We start from the raw sequence: 22,603 nt of genomic DNA, 5'->3' as shown, positions 1-22,603 counted from the left end.
GATGGTCTTTACAACATCTCTTACAATATTTCAGTTAACATGAAGGTAAGCTTATTAAGATGCAGGATGTAGACATGCACTTCTTGTCAACAACAATAATATGGTGACTATCATATGGGAGACTTTGAGAATGTAAGTAATGACAAGCTGATCCTGGTCGTCAAGGGGCACAACTCACCCATCAGAGAATCCACTCAGACCAAGGGACACATACAGAAAGACATCTAATCATACAACGAATCAACCTACCTGATGATGTCGTTGCCCCTGTTGGCGAAGGCATCACCGCTGCTGCTCATCCTCTCCATGGAGGCCTCACTAGAGTGGACAGTAGGGTTGTTCTTGGCCAGGCAGGACAGCACACTGGCCACTACCTGCATCAGGCTGGCTGCTAAAGGGTCATAGGGGAGCTTCTGCTCCACAGTGCCACTAGGAGTGGGGCAGTCTTCCGGCAGCAGCAACTGAGATACAACAAACACTGAAGCTAAGCATATTCCCGTTGATGATGTTGCACTGTAAATATTCAAATCTAGACCATACAATCCAGTGACTGATATCATAAGCCATGATCCACGCAACTAGAGTGAGTTTAGTTATACGCTGCACTCAACAATATTCCAGCTATATCGTCCGTAAATAATCAAATCTGGACCAGACAATCTAATGATCAAAAGCATGAGCATCATTCTGAGCAACTGAGAATGGATGACATGTGTCAACCATTCAGTGAGCCTGACCACTTCAACCAGTTAGTCGCCTCTTACGACAAGCAAGGGTTACTGAAGATCAATATTCTAACCTGAACCTAAGTTTGAGATCTAAAATCCTGTAATCTACGTTCATTAGCAGTAGAACTGCCATGTGGGGAATCAGGTAAGAACAGATAGAGGCAACGACCTGGATTGGATGGTTATGTATCGTGTCTTAGTTGATGACTTGTCATGATGTCGTATTGCATGGCAACTGTGAAGGATTAAAAAAGGATTAAAAATAATTTTGGTGACTGTAACAAACTGGACTTTCTGAAGGAACATTCTGTTTCTGAGGTCCCCTACAACTGTACAGGATTTTAAATTTCAAAATTAGGTTCAGTAAAGGTCCCTAACAATTTTTTAGCCAAGTGGTCTAAGAAAATATCACATTAATAAACTTTAAAACAAAATATATTTAATCTATACTCTGATAGAATCTCTGCCATAAACATTCATGCTAAATAAGGAACATGGTATATAAATTCTCAACATATACTGTTCTTAAACAGAAGCTGTGAATGGTGGACTGACAAACAACAAATTCTACATCAATCCAATAGTGAGAGTGCATTGGAAGTGAGTGTTGGTATCTGATTGGTTGAAAAACATGATTAAATGAGTTCTGAAACCAGGAAATTCACTGCTATGAAGAATTTTCTTAAAAATGTCTTATCTTTATGTAAACATGTCACTTGCTCTGCAAATGGATACTGCAGGAATCAAATATTGCTTGATAAATATTTATCAGAACAACCTTTTTTCTACACTCTCCAAACCAGTATTTCAGTCAGTACATGAGCGTGTAATCACCAGATATTTTTTTACAATCCACACCTCTGGCAAACGCTGTTTATTCAAAATGAAATTTCAGGTTATCAATTTCTCAATTAAATTCACAAGCTTGAAAACACAAAATGTTAATCTTGAAAGTGGAAGCAAACTTACAGAGAGCTGATGTATCAGATGATCCGTGAGGACTCCCAGCTTGTTGCTGAACAACATATAGTGGCAGTTCTCAAAACATCCCTTACATGCCTGGCGATAAGCGTCGCATGTCTGACACAGAGATCTGAAAAGTGATACACAATCAAACTCAGAATTCTTTGTATCGCTACTGGAACCTTGGGACTCAAACTGTTCAGTTCTGGTGTTTGCTTTCTATCATTACTCCAGTTTGTGCAAAAATGGTTTTAGCCTATTTAGCTTAATGTGGTACTTACCATCATTTTCAGTATATATATATATATAGGCAGTGTGCAAACCTAACTTTACAAGATTCAGGCTTGGGATTGATCTTGTTAGTAAGAGACCTATGAATAAGGCTGCAACTTATCACTTTGTAAGAGAAATATTTACTGGATATATTTACCAGTAACACAATTAACATCAGTTAAATAGAGATCGTCTGATAGTCTAAGGGAGATAACTCTTCAAGCAATGACCATTAGCATATATATGCATTCAAACAAATAAAAACAATATGAAAGATAAAATACAAATAATATTCTACACTAATTATGTTTTTCCATCAATTTCAAACAAAACAATGATAAAGCAATGTTCAACTTCAAGTCGAAAACAGTCCTTTTGTCATCAGCATAAAACAAGTAAAACGGACTGAAGACATTTTTTGTAGGTCTCTAATGTGCACTGAACAAAAGTCAAATATCAAATTGAGTTCTTGATTTTTATATATTTCTAAAAATGAGTGTGAGAAAAAAGAGCAAGATTAGACACAATGACCACAAAGCACAACAGCATTTTGTAGTGCTCCACAGTACATTCATTGTAGGGAGTGGGTATATGCAGCAAGTATGATTCTACTCACTTCTGGGGTATGACAGGAGGGAGAGCAGGTGTTGAGTCGGCGATGGTTTGCAAGAGCCTGGTCAGGGTTGTCAGCCCTCCCAAGACCCGGAAACTCACTTGATCCATGGCAGACTGAAACACCGGACAGTGAGTTAGTGAGTGAAGATTTATGCCATATATAGCAATATATCTGAACTAGACAAGTCAGACATTGATAGCTAATAAATTGCAAATGTGGTAGATAATACTTTCATGATACACACCCATCTAGGCAACATTTGGTTTACAGATGATTACCAGAAATCTCTTATAACAAGCACTGAATATTCGTTTTGGCTGCTTTGTTGTCAAACACTGCACTCAGCAATATTCCAGCTACACGACAGTGGTCTGTAAATATCAAAGTCTGGACCAGACAATCCAATGATGAACAGCATGAGCATCTATGAAAGCAGCTGGGATATAATGACACGTGTCCACCAAGGCAGCCTGTCTGACCACCTGATCCAGTTAATCGCCTCCTTTAACAAGCATGGGTTACTGAAAACGAATTCTGAATTCTTCAGCGGTCCATTGGATATACAGGATTTTGAAATTACACATATCAACCCACTTGAACAAACCGATCTTAGTGGTATGAGAGTCTTATGCCTATGTTGGAGTATGAGAGTAACAGCCATCATCATCATCATCATAGTCGTCGTAGCTTTGTCATCGCCATAGTCATCATCATAACTACCATCATCATCATCACTATCATCATCACTATCATCATCATCATCATCATCATAGTCGTCGTAGCTTTGTCATCGCCATAGTCATCATCATAACTACCATCATCATCATCACTACCATCATCATCATCATCATCATCATAGTCGTCGTAGCTTTGTCATCGCCATAGTCATCATAACTACCATCATCATCATCACTATCATCATCATCATCATCATTTTTAAGTTATAACATGAAACATGAGGCTAAAATGTTATGTGGATGCTATTTGTACCTTTCTCTCCAAGATGCGGGTGAGTTCTCCTATAGCTCTGTCTGTAGCAGAGATCCTACTGGTTGGCCAGGGGCCACGGTCCTGCGTCATCAGGTACTTGTTCAAGTCCTTTATCACCTTCTGCAACCTGCAGGTAAACATGGAAATACCAGCATCTTTACATGCTAAATGCTTCGGTAACAAAATAACCAAAACTATTTGGTTAGGAAGCAAAATGCTTTTCTTCCAATTTAGTCAAATATATGAGGGGGTCAATTTTCTTTTTTCCTCCATCTTACAAAACCTGACCGGCAATTATATACATTGACAGATGACAGGTATGATTCAAATGCAGCATGAAATTTTGACAGGATTGTAAATGTTGTTCACTCCAACCGGTAAAGGCTGAAGAGGTCATATGTTCATTTAACAGAGAGACATGCAATGATAAGTAGCAGGAATAAAAATCAAAGGATGAAATTATTTAAGTGTCCAACGGTCATGGTTACTTACTTAGCTTTATGTTCAGAATCAGCTGTCTGCTGTTTGTTAGCCAGGGTCCCTTCATACTCCAGACCACTGAAATGAGGAAAGCATGGGTGCTAACTGTGACACAGAATCAAATACTAGTGACAGTGATGAAGAGTCTTTCAAAATACAGTCACTAATTGATGTGGAATGATTTCTCTAGAAACTTGTAAATCTGGACTAGAAACAATGCCTCATAAACTGTTGATGATGTATACATGTTTTACAGTAGTATTGACAGCAGGCCTTCTTTTCAAAGAAAGGTGCAATCTCACAGAAGGCATATAACTAGTTTCAAGATAAATTCACCAATATAGCTTGAGAAAGTGAATATCACACCCTTTCTAAATACTCGATATTTCCTTGTAGCCTTGACCTTTGACCTTTTCAAAACATTACCAAAAAAAGTCAAAGCAATTTGGAAGAAGTCCAGACATGAATACTCTTTAGCAGCAATAATCTGTATGTCATAGTCATGGGATACAATTTTAATCACTAGTTACTGCAGTGACAGTCAAATTTACAACAAAATCTTTAACAGTATCCTGTTTTACAGTCAGATGGGTTTTTTTTCATGTATCAAGGTCAGACTTAATCACACTGTATCATTAAGTGGTAGGTATAAGCAACAGTGTAAGTGAAATGGGTCTCACTGAACTTCTGACATGAAGAAACAGACACTTAGTTGCTTTCAGTCAAGATGTGTGATAATGACATAGAAAACTGGGTAGGGCTTGAAACACAAGTGTTCTCAACCTGACCTATGGAACATTTAGCCTTGGTGGCAGTTGCTGAGTAGTGGCAGTTTCTAATGCAATCTCACCGTGATGTCATCCTCTGCCGCAGCTTCTTGCACCGCTTCCTCAGAGACTTCTGTCGCTCCTTCTCTGTGACAATCTTGGGATGGTTGCTGTTGTCTGGAGCATCCACAATGTGCTTCAGGTTGAAGGTTTCCTACAACAGACATGGTGGATCAGTGACAGATAATTCAAAGTGCAGTAAGACTATGTGAAAATATATGTGGGTTTGACAAAACATCATTAATGACAACCAACTAGAACAGCAGCATTAGTTGAATGTTAAACAAGAACAGACAACATGCAATCAAGGGCACTGAGAAAGTGTAATCCCATACATCTCTAAACCCCTTACCACTTTGAGTGTTCTTGTAACACGTTGTATTCGGGATAACAAATAAATGCCCTTAATTGTGCGTTGTCTGTTCTTGTTTAACATTCAACCAAGGCAATGTTCCAGCTATGTATGATAACAGACTGTCAGTATTCAAACTGGTACCAGACAAACCAGTAATTGATATCATGAGCAATTACATACTCTATCAAAACACCAAGACACAGCATCACACCAAGTCAGCGCATGCTGTTTCTTGGGTTCACACTGACAATGAACCTAAGAAAATAACAATCATAAAATGTGAAAGAAGGTAGCAAAGACTTACAATTTCCTGTTTTGACATAGCGATTCCAGAGTTGTTGTCATGAAGAGCCTGCTGGTGCTTCTTGCCTCTCAGATGGCTCAGTAGGTACACTTCAGATGGGATCTGGTTGGGGAGTAAACAACATTGTTTTCTCTCAAACGTACTCAAAAAACATGTTTCTCATGCAGTGATAACCTTAACATGTGAGGAAAGTCAAGAGTATTGCAGGTCATAGATATTTAGTGAAAGGGTTTAGATTCATGCCACTTTTAGCAATATTCCAGCAATATCACGGTGAGGGACACCAGAAATAAAATTCACATATTGTACACATGGTGAATCAAACCAAAGTCTTTGACATGATAACCAGTGGGCTCTACCACCACTCCCATGGATGTTTAAGGACTGAACACCACAAACACGAGTATGATGCTGATAGAAATAGATTTCTAAGATACCATTTCAAAGATGCAGACAAAGGAACAGCATGATGTGAAACAAGGCATTTTTGCAGTGTGAAAGGATGAGAGTGAACTGACCAGATAGTTGCAGATGGTGCAGAGCTTCTGTCTGTCGTAGGGGGTCAGTTGTGGAGCATCATTGTGGTCCTCAGTGGAGTGTCTCAGCACACTCATCACAAACGCCTTCTCTCGGATCTGCTTGAGGATCTCTTCATGACGCTGGGAGCTCTCATCTTGCTGGAAACAGTAAGTCAATCATTACATTACAACATTGTGAACTCACTTCTTCCAAGGAGTCATCAGCATTCCACCCTGAAGTTTGTCCATACTCAGGTATATGCAGGACAATGGATACACCCATGAATTGTCTAGAATTTGAATGCTGCACATGGTAAAAATAAGAAAAATGTTTAACCTACAAACATTTATAAAGAAATAAAAAAAATATGGAGTTTTTTTTCGTTTTGGAAATGAGTTTTGGCAGAGACTTTATCATTACAGTTGGTCAGTGAGAGGTAACTCTTGTTTTCCCCAGAAGAAGACTGCACCCACGTAGGCCTGTGAGTGTAGTATGAATAATGTGTGTGTCAGATTTCATCTGATACTTGCTCTTACCTTTTGTTGTATTTTCTTCTGTAGCTCCTGTATGTGCTGCTGCTGCTGGGCATTGAGAGCTGCAAGACGTTCCTCTCGGTCTCTGGATCACAAGGAAATATTCAATAACAACGGCAAAACAGCAGTACTCCTCTTGATCTTGATAATATTCAAGATAACTGATGAAATAGAGTAGACACACAAGTGAAAAGATGACTGGTCCTGGCACTGATCTACATTGACTCTTTAGTGCTGACATTTTCAATACTCACTACTCCATGGCCCTGACACCCATCTTTACTCGCTTCACCAGGGCCCTGACACCCATCTATACTCACATCTCTATGACCCTAACACCTATCTATACTAACTTCACAATGGGCCTGACACCTATCTACACTCACTTCCCTATGGCCCTGACACCTATCTATACTCACTTCACTATGGCCCTGACACCCATCTATACTCACTTCCCTATGGCCCTGACACCTATCTATACTCACTTCCCTATGGGCCTCACACCAATCTATACTCACTTCCCTATGGCCCTGACACCCATCTATACTCACTTCCCTATGGGTCTGACACCCATCTATACTCACTTCTCTATGGGCCTGACACCCATCTATACTCACTTCTCTATGGGCCTGACACCCATCTATACTCACTTCACCAGGGGCCTGACACTCATCTATGCTCACTTCTCAATGGCTGACACCATCTATGCTCACTTCTCAATGGCCCTGACACCCATCTCTACTCATTTCTCTATGGCAAGGACATTCATCTATACTCACTTCTCCTTCGCCCTGACAGCTTCAAGCCTTTCCTTCTCACGGACCAGCTGCTGCTGCTCAATGCGAGCATCTCGCTGTTTCCGTTTCTCCTGCATCTCCAGCAACCGGGCTTTCCTGTCAGCCTCCAGTGCCCGGCGACGCTCCTCCACAGCAGCCTCCTTCGCCTGCTTCTCCTCAAATTTCCTCTGACGTTCCTCCTGTAAACATTAACCAATTGCTCACATAATCTCAACAACTGCGATTTACATTTATCCATTAAACAATTACTGCTGTAAGGACCAATATATTACAGATATCATAGACATATCACTCCACTCTGTTGCTGATCACACAAAACAAACCACAAGAAAATCATAGCATACAAGTATATTGCTTTCCTATTCTGCATAAAGTACCCAAAATGTGCAAATGTTTCAATTTCAATATTTGATACGACATACAGACTGGTTACTCTGAAGATACAGAGTGGATAAATTTTCAGGTAATACAAGACACTACTATGGAAGACAACTTCTTTAATTCTTTTAACACGACGGTTCAAGGCTAATTCTTGCCCCTTCGTCAGGTGGATGTCCTTGACGAAGGGGCAAGAATTAGCCTTGAAACGTCGTGTTAAAAGAATTAAAGAAGTTGTCATCCATAATAGTGTCTTGTATTACCTCACCAACTTCTAAATGCCTTTGAAGAATTTCAATTTTCAGGTATATTGTACTCCCACAGTGGACTGGCTACACAGTCCATAAAATGTGGATACATTTTCAGGTATATTGTATTCCCATGGTGGACTGGCTACACAGTCCATAAAATGTGGATACATTTTCAGGTATATTGTATCCCAAGGTGGACTGGCTACACAGTCAATACACTGTGGATACATTTTCAGGTATATTGTACTCCCAAGGTGGACTGGCTACACAGTCAATACACTGCATACATTTTCAGGTATATTGTATCCCAAGGTGGACTGGCTACACAGTCAATACACTGCATACATTTTTGGGTATATTGTACTCCCAAGGTGGACTGGCTACACAGTCAATAAACTGTGGATACATTTTCAGGTATATTGTATCCCAAGGTGGACTGGCTACACAGTCAATACACTGTGGATACATTTTCAGGTATATTGTATTCCCAAGGTGGACTGGCTACACAGTCAATAAACTGTGGATACATTTTCAGGTATATTGTACTCCCATGGTGGACTGGCTACACAGTCAATACACTGTGGATACATTTTCAGGTATATTGTACTCCCATGGTGGACTGGCTACACAGTCAATACACTGTGGATACATTTTCAGGTATATTGTATCCCAAGGTGGACTGGCTACACAGTCAATAAACTGTGGATACATTTTCAGGTATATTGTATCCCAAGGTGGACTGGCTACACAGTCAATACACTGTGGATACATTTTCAGGTATATTGTATTCCCAAGGTGGACTGGCTACACAGTCAATACACTGTGGATACATTTTCAGGTATATTGTACTCCCATGGTGGACTGGCTACACAGTCAATACACTGTGGATACATTTTCAGGTATATTGTACTCCCATGGTGGACTGGCTACACAGTCAATACACTGTGGATACGTTTTCGGGTATATTGAACTCCCAAGGTGGACTGGCTACACAGTCAATACACTGTGGATACATTTTCAGGTATATTGTACTCCCATGGTGGACTGGCTACACAGTTGATACACTGTGGACATATTTGCAGATATTTTACTGTCTTCAACTCACAATAATATCCTGCAACCGAGCTTCAGATTCCTGATGTTTCGACATTATGTCATGCCTCTTGTTCTGGGCTTCAAGTGTGTTGATGAAAGCTATTTCATTTGCCTGCAAACATACAAAATTGTACTAACTGGAGTGTAAGTAAACTTAGGCTGTGTATTATTCATTACACTGCTATACTGAGTGTAACAAACCCTAGCAGAAGGTCACATCAAGTAGCCTTTGAGCGGCCTATGAATCAAACACAAAACTGACAAATGGATTTAATGAATCATATAATGGCTACTATTTGGAGTTGCACAGGACTTACAATATGGATTTTCTCTCTCCCGGTCACTGTCAATGATCTCTCAAAAAATGAAAGTCTGCATGAAACACGGATAATTGACCTGCAGTTTATAGGCGTTCGGGTTTCTGATGACATGGTTACTATTAGCTCATATTTCCGCTAGATGACATTTTGGAATATTGACAAAAAAGCTGTTGTTTACTGTTGTGTATAATGGCATCCTCCATGTGTATCACTCGGAAGTGATTGTGCAAAAATAGCACTCAGAATCGTTTGAGAGCACACATTTTGGAACTAAAAGTTCAAACACTAGCTGTAGCATATGCAGAAGAAAAGGACTAACACCTTCTCAGTCCTTCAGGCCACAACACATGGTTCCTTTTATTTCCTCCCAAAACATGCCGTTCGGCTACAGAAACGAAACGCATATTTTCGGTTACACGTTAAAGTTAAACTTATAAGCGGAACGCAGAATGTAAAATATGAAATGTGAATTACAAAACACCACACTAGCTGTGAACATTAACTTTCAAAATTTGATAAGCTGTGTCCTGATTGGTCGATTAAAATGGTTAGCCAACATGTCCTTCGACTGGTTCTTTTTCAGACTCAGCGTAGCAGTGTCACGAAACAGTCTAAGTTTACTTAGACTGGCATATTGGAAGTGCATCTCAGTGTAGTTCTTTTAGGGCATTGGATGTAATTATACAAAGGTGCCAGTCCAGATTAAACAATAGACTGCGGGACTCAGTTAAATCAGTGATAAAATACTGTTTGACATTACATGTGATGCCCTTACCTACATGAACCATACCACCCCTGAATGATGATTTCAACACACAGACCTTGGCTTCCTCCTCGTGAGCTTTCTTAGCCTTGATCTTCAGCTGACTCTGCCGTTTCACCTCTGCTCTCTGTAGTTTGCGAGTAATTGTTACCCGGCGTTGTCGCATCAGTTCCTCTTTCCATGCTCTGACCTCCTCAACCTGACAGGAACATACAATGTAGAGTAGAACTACACTGAGTAACAACTGCCTGTTCCCTAGCCTACCTTTATATAAACTGGAACGTTCAACACTGCACTGAAAACAATGCAAATACAAATTCACTACACTAAAGACTTCCTAAAATAGGCTATGACAGAATATGACAGAAAACATTTCAATGTATGTATTTGTAACGAATAATTAGGCTTGGAAAGCCAAATTGTATAAAACATAACTATTGCTGTTTATTGTCTTATTTTGAAAGTTGTAAACAATGTTAGGTCTGAATATTGCTGTACGATAACAAACAAACTAGATGATAGTGGTATGTAAAGATTCACATTGGGACAAAAGAAACCTGAGATTGGGGTACAGAGACAATAACCCAGTCATCAAACCCACACAATCCGATTACTTCAAAAGATCAGCACATGGTACTGGGACATCGACTGCAGTATGTTTCACAGAGTCAGTTTGAACAAGTTCCCACCTTCTTTGACAGATCCCTCAGCCTGTCAGCTTTCTCCTGCATCAGCTTTTCTCGCAGTTCCTGTGCCTTGGCCTGCTTCTGTTCATGGCGTCGACGAGACTCAGTCGGAGACCTATGGGCAAACACTTATCTTAATGCACGCCTCAGAGTGAGCGAGCGAGTTTGGTTTTATGCCCGTTATCAGTATTCCAGCAATATCACAGCAGGGGACACCACAATGGGCTTCACACATTGTACCCATGTCGGGAATCGAACCTGTGTCTTTGGCGAGATGAGAACTTCTTAACCATGAGGCTACCCCCTCGCCCTTACACGTCTCAGACAGACTCAAACTATATCAACTAACTTGTCAACACCAGTGGCAGACAGCACTAGTAAACATCCATACTAACAGGGAAGCACATACAAGCCATATTTCACTCTGAAACATCAAATCAATTATCTTTCCAATAACATGGGTTACTGGGGACCTGTTCAACACCAGTTGGATAACTGGACTATGCTGGGTAACTTGGAAAAGCACAAATATAACTCTGTTTCTTGTGAACTATTTAGTCAATACACATTCAAATCACTTTTCTGTAAACAACGCAGATCAAAGGCAAGTGACCTACCTTTTCCGTGACGGTGACGAGAGTTTTTCATGCATGTGCACTCCATGTCCAGGCGTCCTAGCATCAGCCTCCTCGGCCATCTCCCCCCATGACTTCTTCCCTGACAACTCTTGCTCTGAGGTTACAAAGAGCAGGGACATATGAATGATATCAGCGTTTTCCCAATGCAACAAGCACACTAAATATACATCTGTTGAGTTCTGTCACATGTCCAAAATCTGACTACAAATTTAGAACACACATAAATAAAATACAACTACATTCTGGTATTGAAATTAGAAAAGATAAAAGCTGGAGTGAAAATACACTAATACATTACAAGCACACTGTCAAAGTAAAAACTGTGTATGTCAGTACTCATGTTTGGGATATATAATCATTCATTAACATATGACTATTTTCATCATGCTTACTGCAAGATGCACACATCCATGCAAAACAATGCCACTCTGACATGGGCCTGCCCACCTTCTAACAACTTACCATCATAAGCTGCAACCATAGCATCCCAGTCCAGGGTCTGTGCGGAGTTCTCAAAGGAACACGTTGTGTTCTGCAACAGAAACAAACACAGGCACATTACAACTTGAGTGTCTTATATAGCACTATCCACATCAATATTCCATAGCCTGTTGGCAGTGAAAACATACCAAAGAAATTCATTTTAAACAAAAAGCTAAATTGAACAATGTGAAATTGAGATTATGAATCTTCATAATTTTACCTTGCCAAATGAACATTTAAATCTCAGAATTTTATTCACCTTAGGATAAAAATTGTTCAGCAAATGACCACAGATTCAAATTGCTATTACAGGTTTGTATTACAAGGGGGTAAGCACAGTAGATGGAACAGCAAAACAAATGTTCAGCATGTGATGAGCGTTAACTTTGACCAACCCTAACTGTTCTCAGTTTTTCATTTAATGTGTGCCCCCTTTAGATGTTCAGTTGGCAAGAGAAAAGTATGAGGATTCATAATATAAAGGAGGTTGCATATATCACCATATATCAAAATGTCAAGAAATTGCTAAATTTTGTATTTTTCTGTAAAAAATGTGTCCTGAGTGTAAATATGTAATAAATACAGCATGTCACCACAGCATTTGTTTGAGTTGACAAATGGCACCTTCTTGTGGCACCATCTGTAAAAAGTAATATGGCTCACATTTCAATTAAATTGTTTACTTTTTTATTCCATGTGTTTTTTTCAAAAAAAAAAAAGATATTGCAGTACTGAAGTGAAATGAAGCAGGAAAATCAATATTCAAGGCAGTATATAGGGTGAGTGAGTGAGTTTAGTTTTACGTCGCACTTTGCAATATTCCAGCTATATGGCGACGGTCTGTAAATAATCGGGTCTGGACCAGACAATCCAGTGATCAACAACATGAGCATCGATTTGCGCAATGGGGAACCGATGACATGTGTCAACCAAGTCAGCTAGTCTGACCACCCGATCCCGTTAGTCGCCTCTTACGACAAGCATAGTCACCTTTTATGGCAAGCATGGGTTGCTGAAGGCCTATTCTACCCCGGGACCTTCACGGGTCGGCAGTATATAGGACTTGACACTTTAACTTCTGAAGGAACAAGAATTTTTTAAAAAACGATTTTTACAATTACAGGATTTAAAAAAAAAAGATTTGTTATATATTAAATTCACACTATATTAATATGCCAAAATAAAAAAAAATGTAACCTGATGGTATCAACATTATCTCCAATTAAAACAGCACAAGCAAATTAAATTTGATAAGGGGAAATAACTCTTGCCCAAGGCTTACCTCAAGACAAAATTGTTAAAATCGAAATATTTCAGATATTTATATACTTACCTTACCATAGGTCTACAGCATATTACCCCCAAGCTTCGCTTAGTAGGAGATCTGACAGAGTTGAATACTATTCAATCTTGAATGGCTACCTCAAATTTGACGACTCTAATGATATGGAAGTCAGAGCCAGAATCAGAGTAGCAAGTCATGTACTAACCACCAGAGAGGCACAGTACATTATCTCACCTATGTTCAAGACCCCCATAGACCAAGGTAAGTAAGATCATACCTTATAGGGTGGAAGGAACGTGAGTTGCTGTGCAACCACCAATGGTACGAAAGACTGCAACCCCTCTACATCTTCCACCGCCAAGGCCCGCAAGTAATGGCTAGCAAATACTTGAGAGGACCGCCAGAAGCATCCAGCCATGATGTCGGGAACTGTACACTTTCTGTGCAGAGCCAGTGTTGATGCTAGCGCTTGAATCTCGTGCAGGTTGTTAGACAACATGTGCAGAAGATTCTGTGCGTCGTAAGCCACTAGGATGGTCTGCATCAACCATGAGGCTACCGTGACCTGGTGACTTCCCCTTTAGCAGTCAAGGAAAAAGGCAGGAACAACCTCTTCCTAGTTCCCTGACGAGGAGAGGACTTCCTGATGAATAATCTGAGGGCCCGAACCAGACAGAGTAACTGCTCTTCCCAATCCTCTGGTCTGATGATGGCAGTAAGTGGGGGGATGGTGAATAACCTGTCTGGTTGACCTGGCAGCTGGTTCTTTACCAGGAAATCCCAGGCCCAAGTGTACAGCACCATGTCTTGTCTGTTCAAACCGCACCCTTGTCACATCCAACGCGTAAATTTCACTAACTCTCGCCGCTGTAGCTAACGCCAACAGAAACACCATCTTTCTCGTTCGCAAACGATGCCCTGTCCAGCAGTTCATAGGGGCGACCTCTTAAGTGCTGTAACACGACGTTTAGGTCCCACGCAGACGGCCAGAACTTAACCTTTTGGTCCTCCAGCTTGAATGCCTTCAACATAGCAACCAGTTCTGGGATCTTCGAGACCTTCCTCTCTCCTCTGACAGCTAACACTGAGTTTAATGCTGACAGGTAAGTCCCAATGGTACTGTCCTTGAGTTTCCTCAAGCACCATAAATAACGTAAAAACTCCACCAGGAACTGGGTTGATGCTAACAACAGGTCCTGTGACTTCTGGGCAAAGAACTTCTCAAATGTAGCCCACTTGTCATGACTATGTGGAAACGCTGTGTGCCCGGGCAATGATCTTCGCCACTTGAGTTGAGTACCCTTTGGCCCTCAGAGTCCTTTGCAGATGGTCCAGGCGCATAGATGAAACCGCGCCAAATCCGGGTGCAGTGTCCGACTGTAGGGATGGTGTAGCAACTGGTCCTACCCTGAAAGCCGCAACAGATCTTTCTGTGAGGTGGCACAGCTCTGGGAACCACATCCTCGCTGGCCATCAGGGCGCGACCAAAAGCAGATGGATCCTCACCGTGAGCTTGAGTTTCGCCACAACCGCTGGTACTAGCACTGGCGGAGGGAAGGCATACGCGTCCAGTCCCTGCCATGACATCGACAGAGCATCGACTGCCCAAGCTGCCAGGTCTGCTCTCGAAGACACGTACACTGGAAGCTGAGCATTGAACCTTGTGGCAAATAGGTCTATCACCAGGTGCCCATGATCCTGACATATGAGCCAAAATATCTCCCGGTGAAGCATCTACTCGGTCGGGGACGGCTTCCCTGGTCGAGAGAGCACATCGACTAGGACGTTCCTGCAAGTCTAGGATAACGAATCTATACGCTATAACCAACACGGCGATTGAAAAATGTTACCTACCCCAACAAGAAGAACCTATAAAAGGAATCAGTGTAAAAGCATAGTAAATCAAACTTTATTAGCTGAAAAAAAAGTAGCAACTCAAACACGTCTTGACAAGACGACGCTAGAAGTAAAAGTGAAGTTCTCGTGGAGTCTACTCACATGCGCAGTGGGGAGATCCAGATACTTCTTTCTGTATCATTACAGTCATTGATTACGAGGTAGCCATTCAAGATTGAATAGCAATTCAACTCTGTCAGATCTCCTTCTAAGCAAAGCTTGAGGTAATATGCTATAGGCCTATGGTAAGGTAAGTAAAAAATTTAATGCTCGTGTGGCCAAAATATTATGAAGTATGACGAGAAGCAAAACAAAGTGAAATAACTGTGTTACATAAATACATGCTCCTGTTACAGTCAGTCTGTAAGGGAGACCTGATGACTTTGCAGCACTTCACTTCACTGTATAAAGTTACCTCCCTTGGTATGCTAAGGAATGACAGGATCTGGTGAACATGGGATCAAATACACTGAGATTGTGCACCACATAACAGCTTCTGAGAGACTCACCCCCAGCTCACTCTCTGTTTCTGTCTCCACTTCAATCTCTGTGCTCTCCTCCTTGGCCAGGGCCTGGAGGTAGGACTCTTCCTCCTTGATAGCCGACTCAATGGCTCGGTTCTGCTCCCGCTCCAGTTGACTCGACTGAGTGTCGTCCTCGTCAAGCGCAGAAGCCAAGGCCTAGAAAGGTGAATGTCATTAGATATTGAGTCAGGTAGACGTTTCTACTGAACTTATCAAACAGTGTAGAAGACAGGCCAGTATGTTGAAAATAATGCTTCAATAGAGAGAGACAAGTCCTCAGTATGTTACAAATATATTTGAGACGACTTGAAATTCATGTGATAAGTCAAGACCAAAGATCATCAAAGCCAAAATTATAACATGTTTTCACAGACAATATATACACTTACAACACATGGGTAGTGGATAAGCTATCATTGCATTAAAACATCTGAACAATGCACATTCGTTAAAAAACTGCATGATAAGAATTTAAGAAAGTTTGATAAACTTTCAAGTCTGTTGTCAACAACTTTATCTATCACAATTTGACAAGCATTAAAAACATTACAGCAGATTGAAATATGTAAGGGAGATAACTCTCATACTAAAACAAGTGAAGATTTTGGTGTATGGAATGAAAAGGATTACCAAAATTTACAGGATTTATTGATGTCATAAAGGTAACTGTTAAAGCATAAAAACATGCATGGGACGGATTGTTGTCAGGTGTAAATTTGGGAATGTTAGCAATTATATAGGCAGTAATGTTATTCTAATTCTGTAACACATTCCACCATTTCATAACATGCTCACATTGTCCAGCTGCTCAGCAAGCGCCTCGACTTCATCCCTTTCTCGCTCATCATCAGAGCTGAAGCTGTCATCAGGAGCCTTGGAGAGCGTGTCAACGAACTTATCAATCATACGCTGAGCATTCTCATGCCGCTCCAGCTCTAAACGCCGCTCCTGCATAAGAGTCTGCTGCTGGAGGACGTTGGGATTCATTTGTGGGATGTTCTCCTTCTCGCTGTCCTTGCTGCCAGCCCGCTCACGTCGTGGGTTGCTGTTATCCAAGTAGGAATCAGAGGATGTCCTGTTGGTTCCACTGTCAGGTGGCACTGACTTCTCTTTGGAAACATTTTTGGTAGAATCTGGGACTGATTTTGACCTTTGTAGTTTCTTCTTGTCTTTTGATTTGGAGGAAAGATTTTCAAGAGATTTCTGCGATGGGGATGGTCGGGACTTCAACTTTCCACCTCGTTGTACAGTCTCCCATCCATCACTGTCCTCATCTGAAGCAAGATGCAATATCATGATGTACCCAGAAGATCAGTGACTCATCCTAATAATGCTGAATCACTGCCAGTAGCACGCATACCAACTAAATGTCTGTTTTGTCTAATGATAAAATTGCTTGACCTTCCAGCCACTAATGCAAGTACCTCGCAATAAACAGACGTTTAACAATAGGATGACATCATTAATGAATTATACACCAGATATAATACTCAGCATGAAAGTATATTCTGTTGTCTCCCTACCTGCTGGTGAGACTGAATCCTCTGTTAATGATGGTTCTCTTCTCCGAGGGGTGGGCTTATGTGGAATGTTTGTAGGGGCAGCAGGCCTAGCTGGAACCCCTCTCACCTTGTCTGCCCAACTGTTGCCAGTAGACACTGGTTTAGAACTGAAAAACACAAGTTCATGCATAACAAACCAAAAACAAGATGATCAACAATCCTGAAACATAATGACTGTGTGGATGATTAATGAGGACATAAAAAAGTGTACATACTTTTCACTTTTAACTGGATTAAATCCTTGGTTCTGTGGCGGACTCGAGAAGTTCAGCGATCTCTGTGCTGGACTTGGCGAACACCGGCCTTGAACTGACGACCCATGACCTCCAGTATTTTTGCCAGGTGACATTTTCCTGACTTCCCATGCTATAGATGTGGGTCTGAAGTACAGGTGTACAACGGGTTAACATAATTAATACTAGACATACAATACAGGAACTAAAAATTCACTGGCCACTGTAACAGAGATTCCAAAATAAAATTTAAACTGAAAAAAAAACACACCAAAAAACAAAAACCACAGGCACTAAAAACTAAAACCAGTAGAAACCGAATCTCTTCAATTCTATAAGGCACTAGATTCTAGATGAATCTCAGCGAGTGATCATGACAGATGTTGTCACTAATGTCAGGGAAACTCGTGACTGGTCTCTGATGTTCTACGATATACTGTAAATCATTAAATTATTGTGAGCATGATATTTATCCGAAAATTGCGAATGACTTGAGCTCACAAAAATATCATGGCGCAATTTGCTGGTGTAATGCAATGAATAGTCAGCAAACAACCTGTCGTATCTTCACTTTGTTATTCACCACGTCATATAATTAACAATAGATCCAGACAATACATATATTAAGCAATGACAACAACGCGAAGAATGATTAATTACTAGCATTACTCGTACTCACCTGTCACATGTCAAACAATGGATAACTGAACAAAAGTCACTCAATCAGTATGTCTGATTGTCCAGACAGGCGCCAACCACGCAACACACATTTCTTAGAGACTGTCTGAACGACCGTCGACTGTCAAACTAAACTATATTTTGAGAAATGGGCAAGTCACAAAAATATTGTGACGTAAAAAGGTCTGTTCGTTGCCACTCGCATGCCATGGCAAGCATGGGTTGCTGAAAGCCTATTCCACCCTGGACCTTCACAGGTACCAAATACACATGTACTGTCTAACCATTCCACAACAATATTTCCTACCTGTCTCCACCACGAGCTGCATCCTCATAAGCTTTCAGCAGATTCATGCGCTCAATTAACGACTTAAAGTCTTTGGTACTCTGTTCCAGCATCATAATCACTTCCTAAATGCAAACAAATAGGGCTGTTATTTACGGAAAATACATATGTTTTCATAAATCATCATTTACACTAACAGTTTAGGTAAAAAGACCATGTATGTTTTCATATATCATCATTTAAACTAACAGTTTAGGTAAAAAGTCCATATTTCGAATACTAAATTAAAAACACTAATTTTCTGTACAAACATAGCTACGGGAAATCAAGTCAAACAAAGCTGATGAACAAACTTCCACCAACCTTGCATTCCAGCACACTCTCATCGTGTTCACAGGTGTCATATATTGCATCCACGGCCCTTTGGAGATTGTCAAACAGGAACTTCCAGTATCTGGCTCGTAGGTCAACTCGCTTGCCACCTAAATCTGACTTTGGAGATTTGGTCATGCTTGGGTCAATAGGAGAGATTTTACCACTTAGTCCTGGGAATGACGACAGCGAGGCTGGGCGCTCGCGACGGGTCCCTGGTTTTCGTATCTGACGAGTTGTGGGGCGGCCTGATGACAAAAAGAAAAAAATTCTCTAAATCCATAAGTGATGGGTGTACTATGGTAGTTGTTGTCTGTCTATCGTGAATATGATGAATTCAATTAAACAAGAATGCAAGCAGGTTCAACATGAACCTATGGACTCTTTTAAGGTTATTAATTACAATGGTGTTAAGAACATGTTTTCTGGTTTTTAAGGAACATGATTTGTAATAACTTGCACTTCTTTGTTATATTCTAAAAGCATGAAAAAAGGCAGAAACAGAGCTGTAAGTTGCCATGATATGTATCATGATATTCTGTCACAATTTTTAGTGGTGATCTGAACATGTCAAAATTGTCTGATACAAAAACACAACATTATTCCACTGTGAATCTAATGATCTACCTGTTCGTTCATGGTGTGTTTCCAGTGGTAGATTGTACTGCACTAAGTTGCGAGCAGTTCGACCCTCTTCTTGGACTATTTTACGAACTCTGTCAAAGCTGTTCATCCTTTGGTAGTGTGACTGAAGGAAGTGGGAACATCATTCAGAAAACAGTAAAGAAACATTCCAAAACTTGAGAGAATATTACATAATATTGATGATATTGATATAATATGTATGTAATCCACAGGTTAAACTTTAAGGGCATATTTACTATTGTCCTCCTCACAACCAACAAACACAAGATTCTTTTATGCAGATACAACCAAAACAGCACATTAATTTTTGATAAGCATAGGCAAATGGTTGTATGTGCTCAGCTATGAGCAGTTGCCACATGTAAAGAATCTTCATGACAGTTTTCAGTTTGAGTGCATTTACACTGTCAGTAAAACATACAACCAAACCAGAAAAAACCAGTGGACATGTTTACAGGTTCTTCATGTCCATTTCATGTTATTCATCAATAGATTCTGACTGTATAGTTTGGGTCTGGGAGCTTTTAGAATTACTCTTCTTAGAGTTCAGTTACAACTATACTCCTATGTCCATGTATGTCATACTCCATTTTCAGCTATTAGCATGTGGGCTGTGACAAGGGCACACAGCACTTCTTTTTGTCATAATTTAGAGGGTTCCCTGAGAGGTTTACTGACAATTTTGTTGACTCAAGAAAAAACTGTTTTAAAAATGGTAGTCATGCAGTAGTAATAAGGACATTCTCATCATTACTGAAAGTTTGAAAACGTTTTATCTCAAGAAGCTCAGCTATAATGATAACAGATATTTTGACTGCATAATTAGAAAGTAAATTTATTGTTTAATTTCAAACAAAGATATATCTCAGGATATTTTTACCTAATTACATTAAGTATGATTTTGCACTGCTCTTAGCAATATGTCCTCAATATCAGGGCAGGGAAACCCAGACACTGGGCATCAAACATTGTACCCAACACTTAACCAATAGGCTACCTCACCATCCCAATTATATCAAATGAAACTGTAGTCAGTTATTTGAATTAACAGGTCAAAAACACATTAAGGTAGGGGTAGAAATACCATATGAGAAATGTTGGGCAACACTGACAAACTTTATAGAGAAAACAACTTCTATTTCGAACTTGTTATCCGGAAATTTTGTCAATAATGTCCTACCCAACTTCTAAAATGTCACTCACAGAAATGTTGGGCAAGTTTAAAAATCATGTGCACAAGGACTGTGGTTGTAATAAGTGTTTATACAAAAGGCTTGTTCACATAAACTAAGCTATTTACTGAATTAATCCTGGTCTTTGTTTCCTAAATGAATTGAGATTACATGCATTCAACATAAGCCTATGTATTTGTTTAGATTTTGGTTATACTTAAAGTGTGTTTACACTACTGACAGAGAATACAACCAAACCAGAAATATTTTTACATGTCCTGCACATGTGCACAGCAAGTCAAATTAATGTGAAACCAACAAATGTGTAGGGCATTTATAGCATCATAACAACTACTAGCATGTTTTAAAATACACACAAACAAATCATCCATTCATGCCAATGAATGAAATAGGCTAATGCACAGAAATAGATATTTTTGTTGCTAAATGTATTTTTACATGACATTAAAAACTGTTTTCATAAACGGAAAATCTTTTTTTCACAAAATCTGAACACCGAATATTGTGTTCAAACCAAATTATAGGGATATTGTCATAACTGAAGAATTCCATTATTAATCATTAATGAGAAGATTATTATTTTTTTCAGTCAACTTTATTTCACGTGAACAGGACAAATACATATCGAGTTAAGAAATTGCTGTCCATTTACTCTGTGGTACAAGGCAAACGTATTTCAAAAGCAAACCGAGACACATAAGTACAATCAAAGCTCCGCCTGTCAATAACGATAGTGTTTCTTATTTTCTCTCCTAAATATCTCCTAAAAGAATTAACTTATTACCCAAACATCTACAACCTATGGTAAAACGCCATAAATCTTCGGTACCAAGAGCTGGTAGGAACCAAAATAACGATGAGTCATTTAGTTACTGAGGTTTTTGCAGCAGCTAAAATCAACAGGTGATATTTTAAAAATAACTAGCAGCTCTTTCCTTTTCAACATATGACGTTGGAACCAACGCCGTTTCACTTACACTGGAATGAGAGCCCTTTCCTCGCTGGGAATTGCCACCATTCGCCAGACTCCGGTACGAACTTTCACCGTTATCTGACCGAGATTTGGGCCCTGGGCCGTGCCTCTTCCTCCGAGAATCACTCATAGTACTGCAGTTAACTAGGTAATGCGCTGGTTAGTACAGTTGTTACTCAGACATACCACAAATAAATATGATATCGTTAACCAGGTCAAGACAGTGCCTGCGCCTGCAGACAGCCAAAAATATGACGTCTGCGGAACTGCAGTTGAACAGTTCTGCAGTTAAAAAATAAACATTCATGTGCATCTTAAAACTTCAAACAATATGTGTATATCTTCTGTAGATGGGTGTAATGTACTTGGGATTTTCAGAACAATACATTATATTCATTTTATTTATTTATGCTCGTTTAGAAAACGCGCATAACGGAAAGGGAGGCTACTCTCTCGAAGGGGCACAACTTAGGTTGCTTTAATGTGTGATCCACCTGAAAGCTTTCAGAATTAAAATAGTTCGTGACTCACTACAGTTGTAAAGAAGTGATTCTGTTTCTACGTTTGGACGAGGATGTCATAAATCGAATTCGTCAAAGACATTTATAGTATTTATCACAATAAGACAAAATTACAATTACCATGTATTCAAAAGTCAACCATTTCCTCATTTTAATTGCCCCAAACTACATATTCAGTTCATATGCACACATTTGTGTCCAGGTTGTGGCCAGCGATACGGTAATTTGTATGCTTCATTCAGATAACATTTGGATGCAATCGGCTGTGTGTACACATCTTTCCTTGATCCTACGAAAATGTTTGTTTATGTATAATTACTTTGCAAGAGTCTTAGTTTTCGTGATCGGTTCATTGTGGGATAAGTATTCTGCAGGTGCCAAAGCCGTATGCCTGGCAGGTGATAAAGCTAATTGGCAATCGCTAAGTTAATACTCT

At 40.0% G+C, this 22,603-nt stretch overlaps 1 protein-coding gene across 1 annotated transcript in view; it reads right to left on the bottom strand.

Annotated features, from left to right (window-relative positions):
• LOC137278282 (S phase cyclin A-associated protein in the endoplasmic reticulum-like) overlaps positions 1–21,914 on the bottom strand; it is a 97,750-nt gene extending 75,836 nt beyond the window's left edge. The window contains exons 1-23 of the mRNA XM_067810522.1: positions 21,651–21,914; positions 19,463–19,583; positions 18,827–19,083; positions 18,485–18,588; positions 17,482–17,646; positions 17,228–17,373; positions 16,500–16,978; positions 15,690–15,860; positions 11,979–12,048; positions 11,496–11,610; positions 10,882–10,993; positions 10,251–10,391; positions 9,120–9,221; positions 7,368–7,564; positions 6,592–6,673; positions 6,055–6,213; positions 5,537–5,638; positions 4,901–5,031; positions 4,063–4,128; positions 3,571–3,697; positions 2,581–2,693; positions 1,698–1,821; positions 250–461 (exon numbers count right to left, since the gene is read on the bottom strand). Of these exons, the coding sequence (XP_067666623.1) occupies positions 250–461; positions 1,698–1,821; positions 2,581–2,693; positions 3,571–3,697; positions 4,063–4,128; positions 4,901–5,031; positions 5,537–5,638; positions 6,055–6,213; positions 6,592–6,673; positions 7,368–7,564; positions 9,120–9,221; positions 10,251–10,391; positions 10,882–10,993; positions 11,496–11,610; positions 11,979–12,048; positions 15,690–15,860; positions 16,500–16,978; positions 17,228–17,373; positions 17,482–17,646; positions 18,485–18,588; positions 18,827–19,083; positions 19,463–19,583; positions 21,651–21,776 (3,422 nt within the window). The 5' untranslated portion in view covers positions 21,777–21,914. The remainder of the gene's footprint in view (positions 1–249; positions 462–1,697; positions 1,822–2,580; positions 2,694–3,570; positions 3,698–4,062; positions 4,129–4,900; positions 5,032–5,536; positions 5,639–6,054; positions 6,214–6,591; positions 6,674–7,367; positions 7,565–9,119; positions 9,222–10,250; positions 10,392–10,881; positions 10,994–11,495; positions 11,611–11,978; positions 12,049–15,689; positions 15,861–16,499; positions 16,979–17,227; positions 17,374–17,481; positions 17,647–18,484; positions 18,589–18,826; positions 19,084–19,462; positions 19,584–21,650) is intronic.
• Between the last annotated feature and the right edge of the window lie 689 nt (positions 21,915–22,603).

The sequence above is a fragment of the Haliotis asinina genome, chromosome 3, assembly GCF_037392515.1.
Source record: "Haliotis asinina isolate JCU_RB_2024 chromosome 3, JCU_Hal_asi_v2, whole genome shotgun sequence".
Classification (NCBI taxonomy): Eukaryota; Metazoa; Mollusca; class Gastropoda; order Lepetellida; family Haliotidae; genus Haliotis; species Haliotis asinina.
Note: the sequence above shows the minus strand (reverse complement) of the source record. Positions and strands in the feature narration are given on the sequence as shown.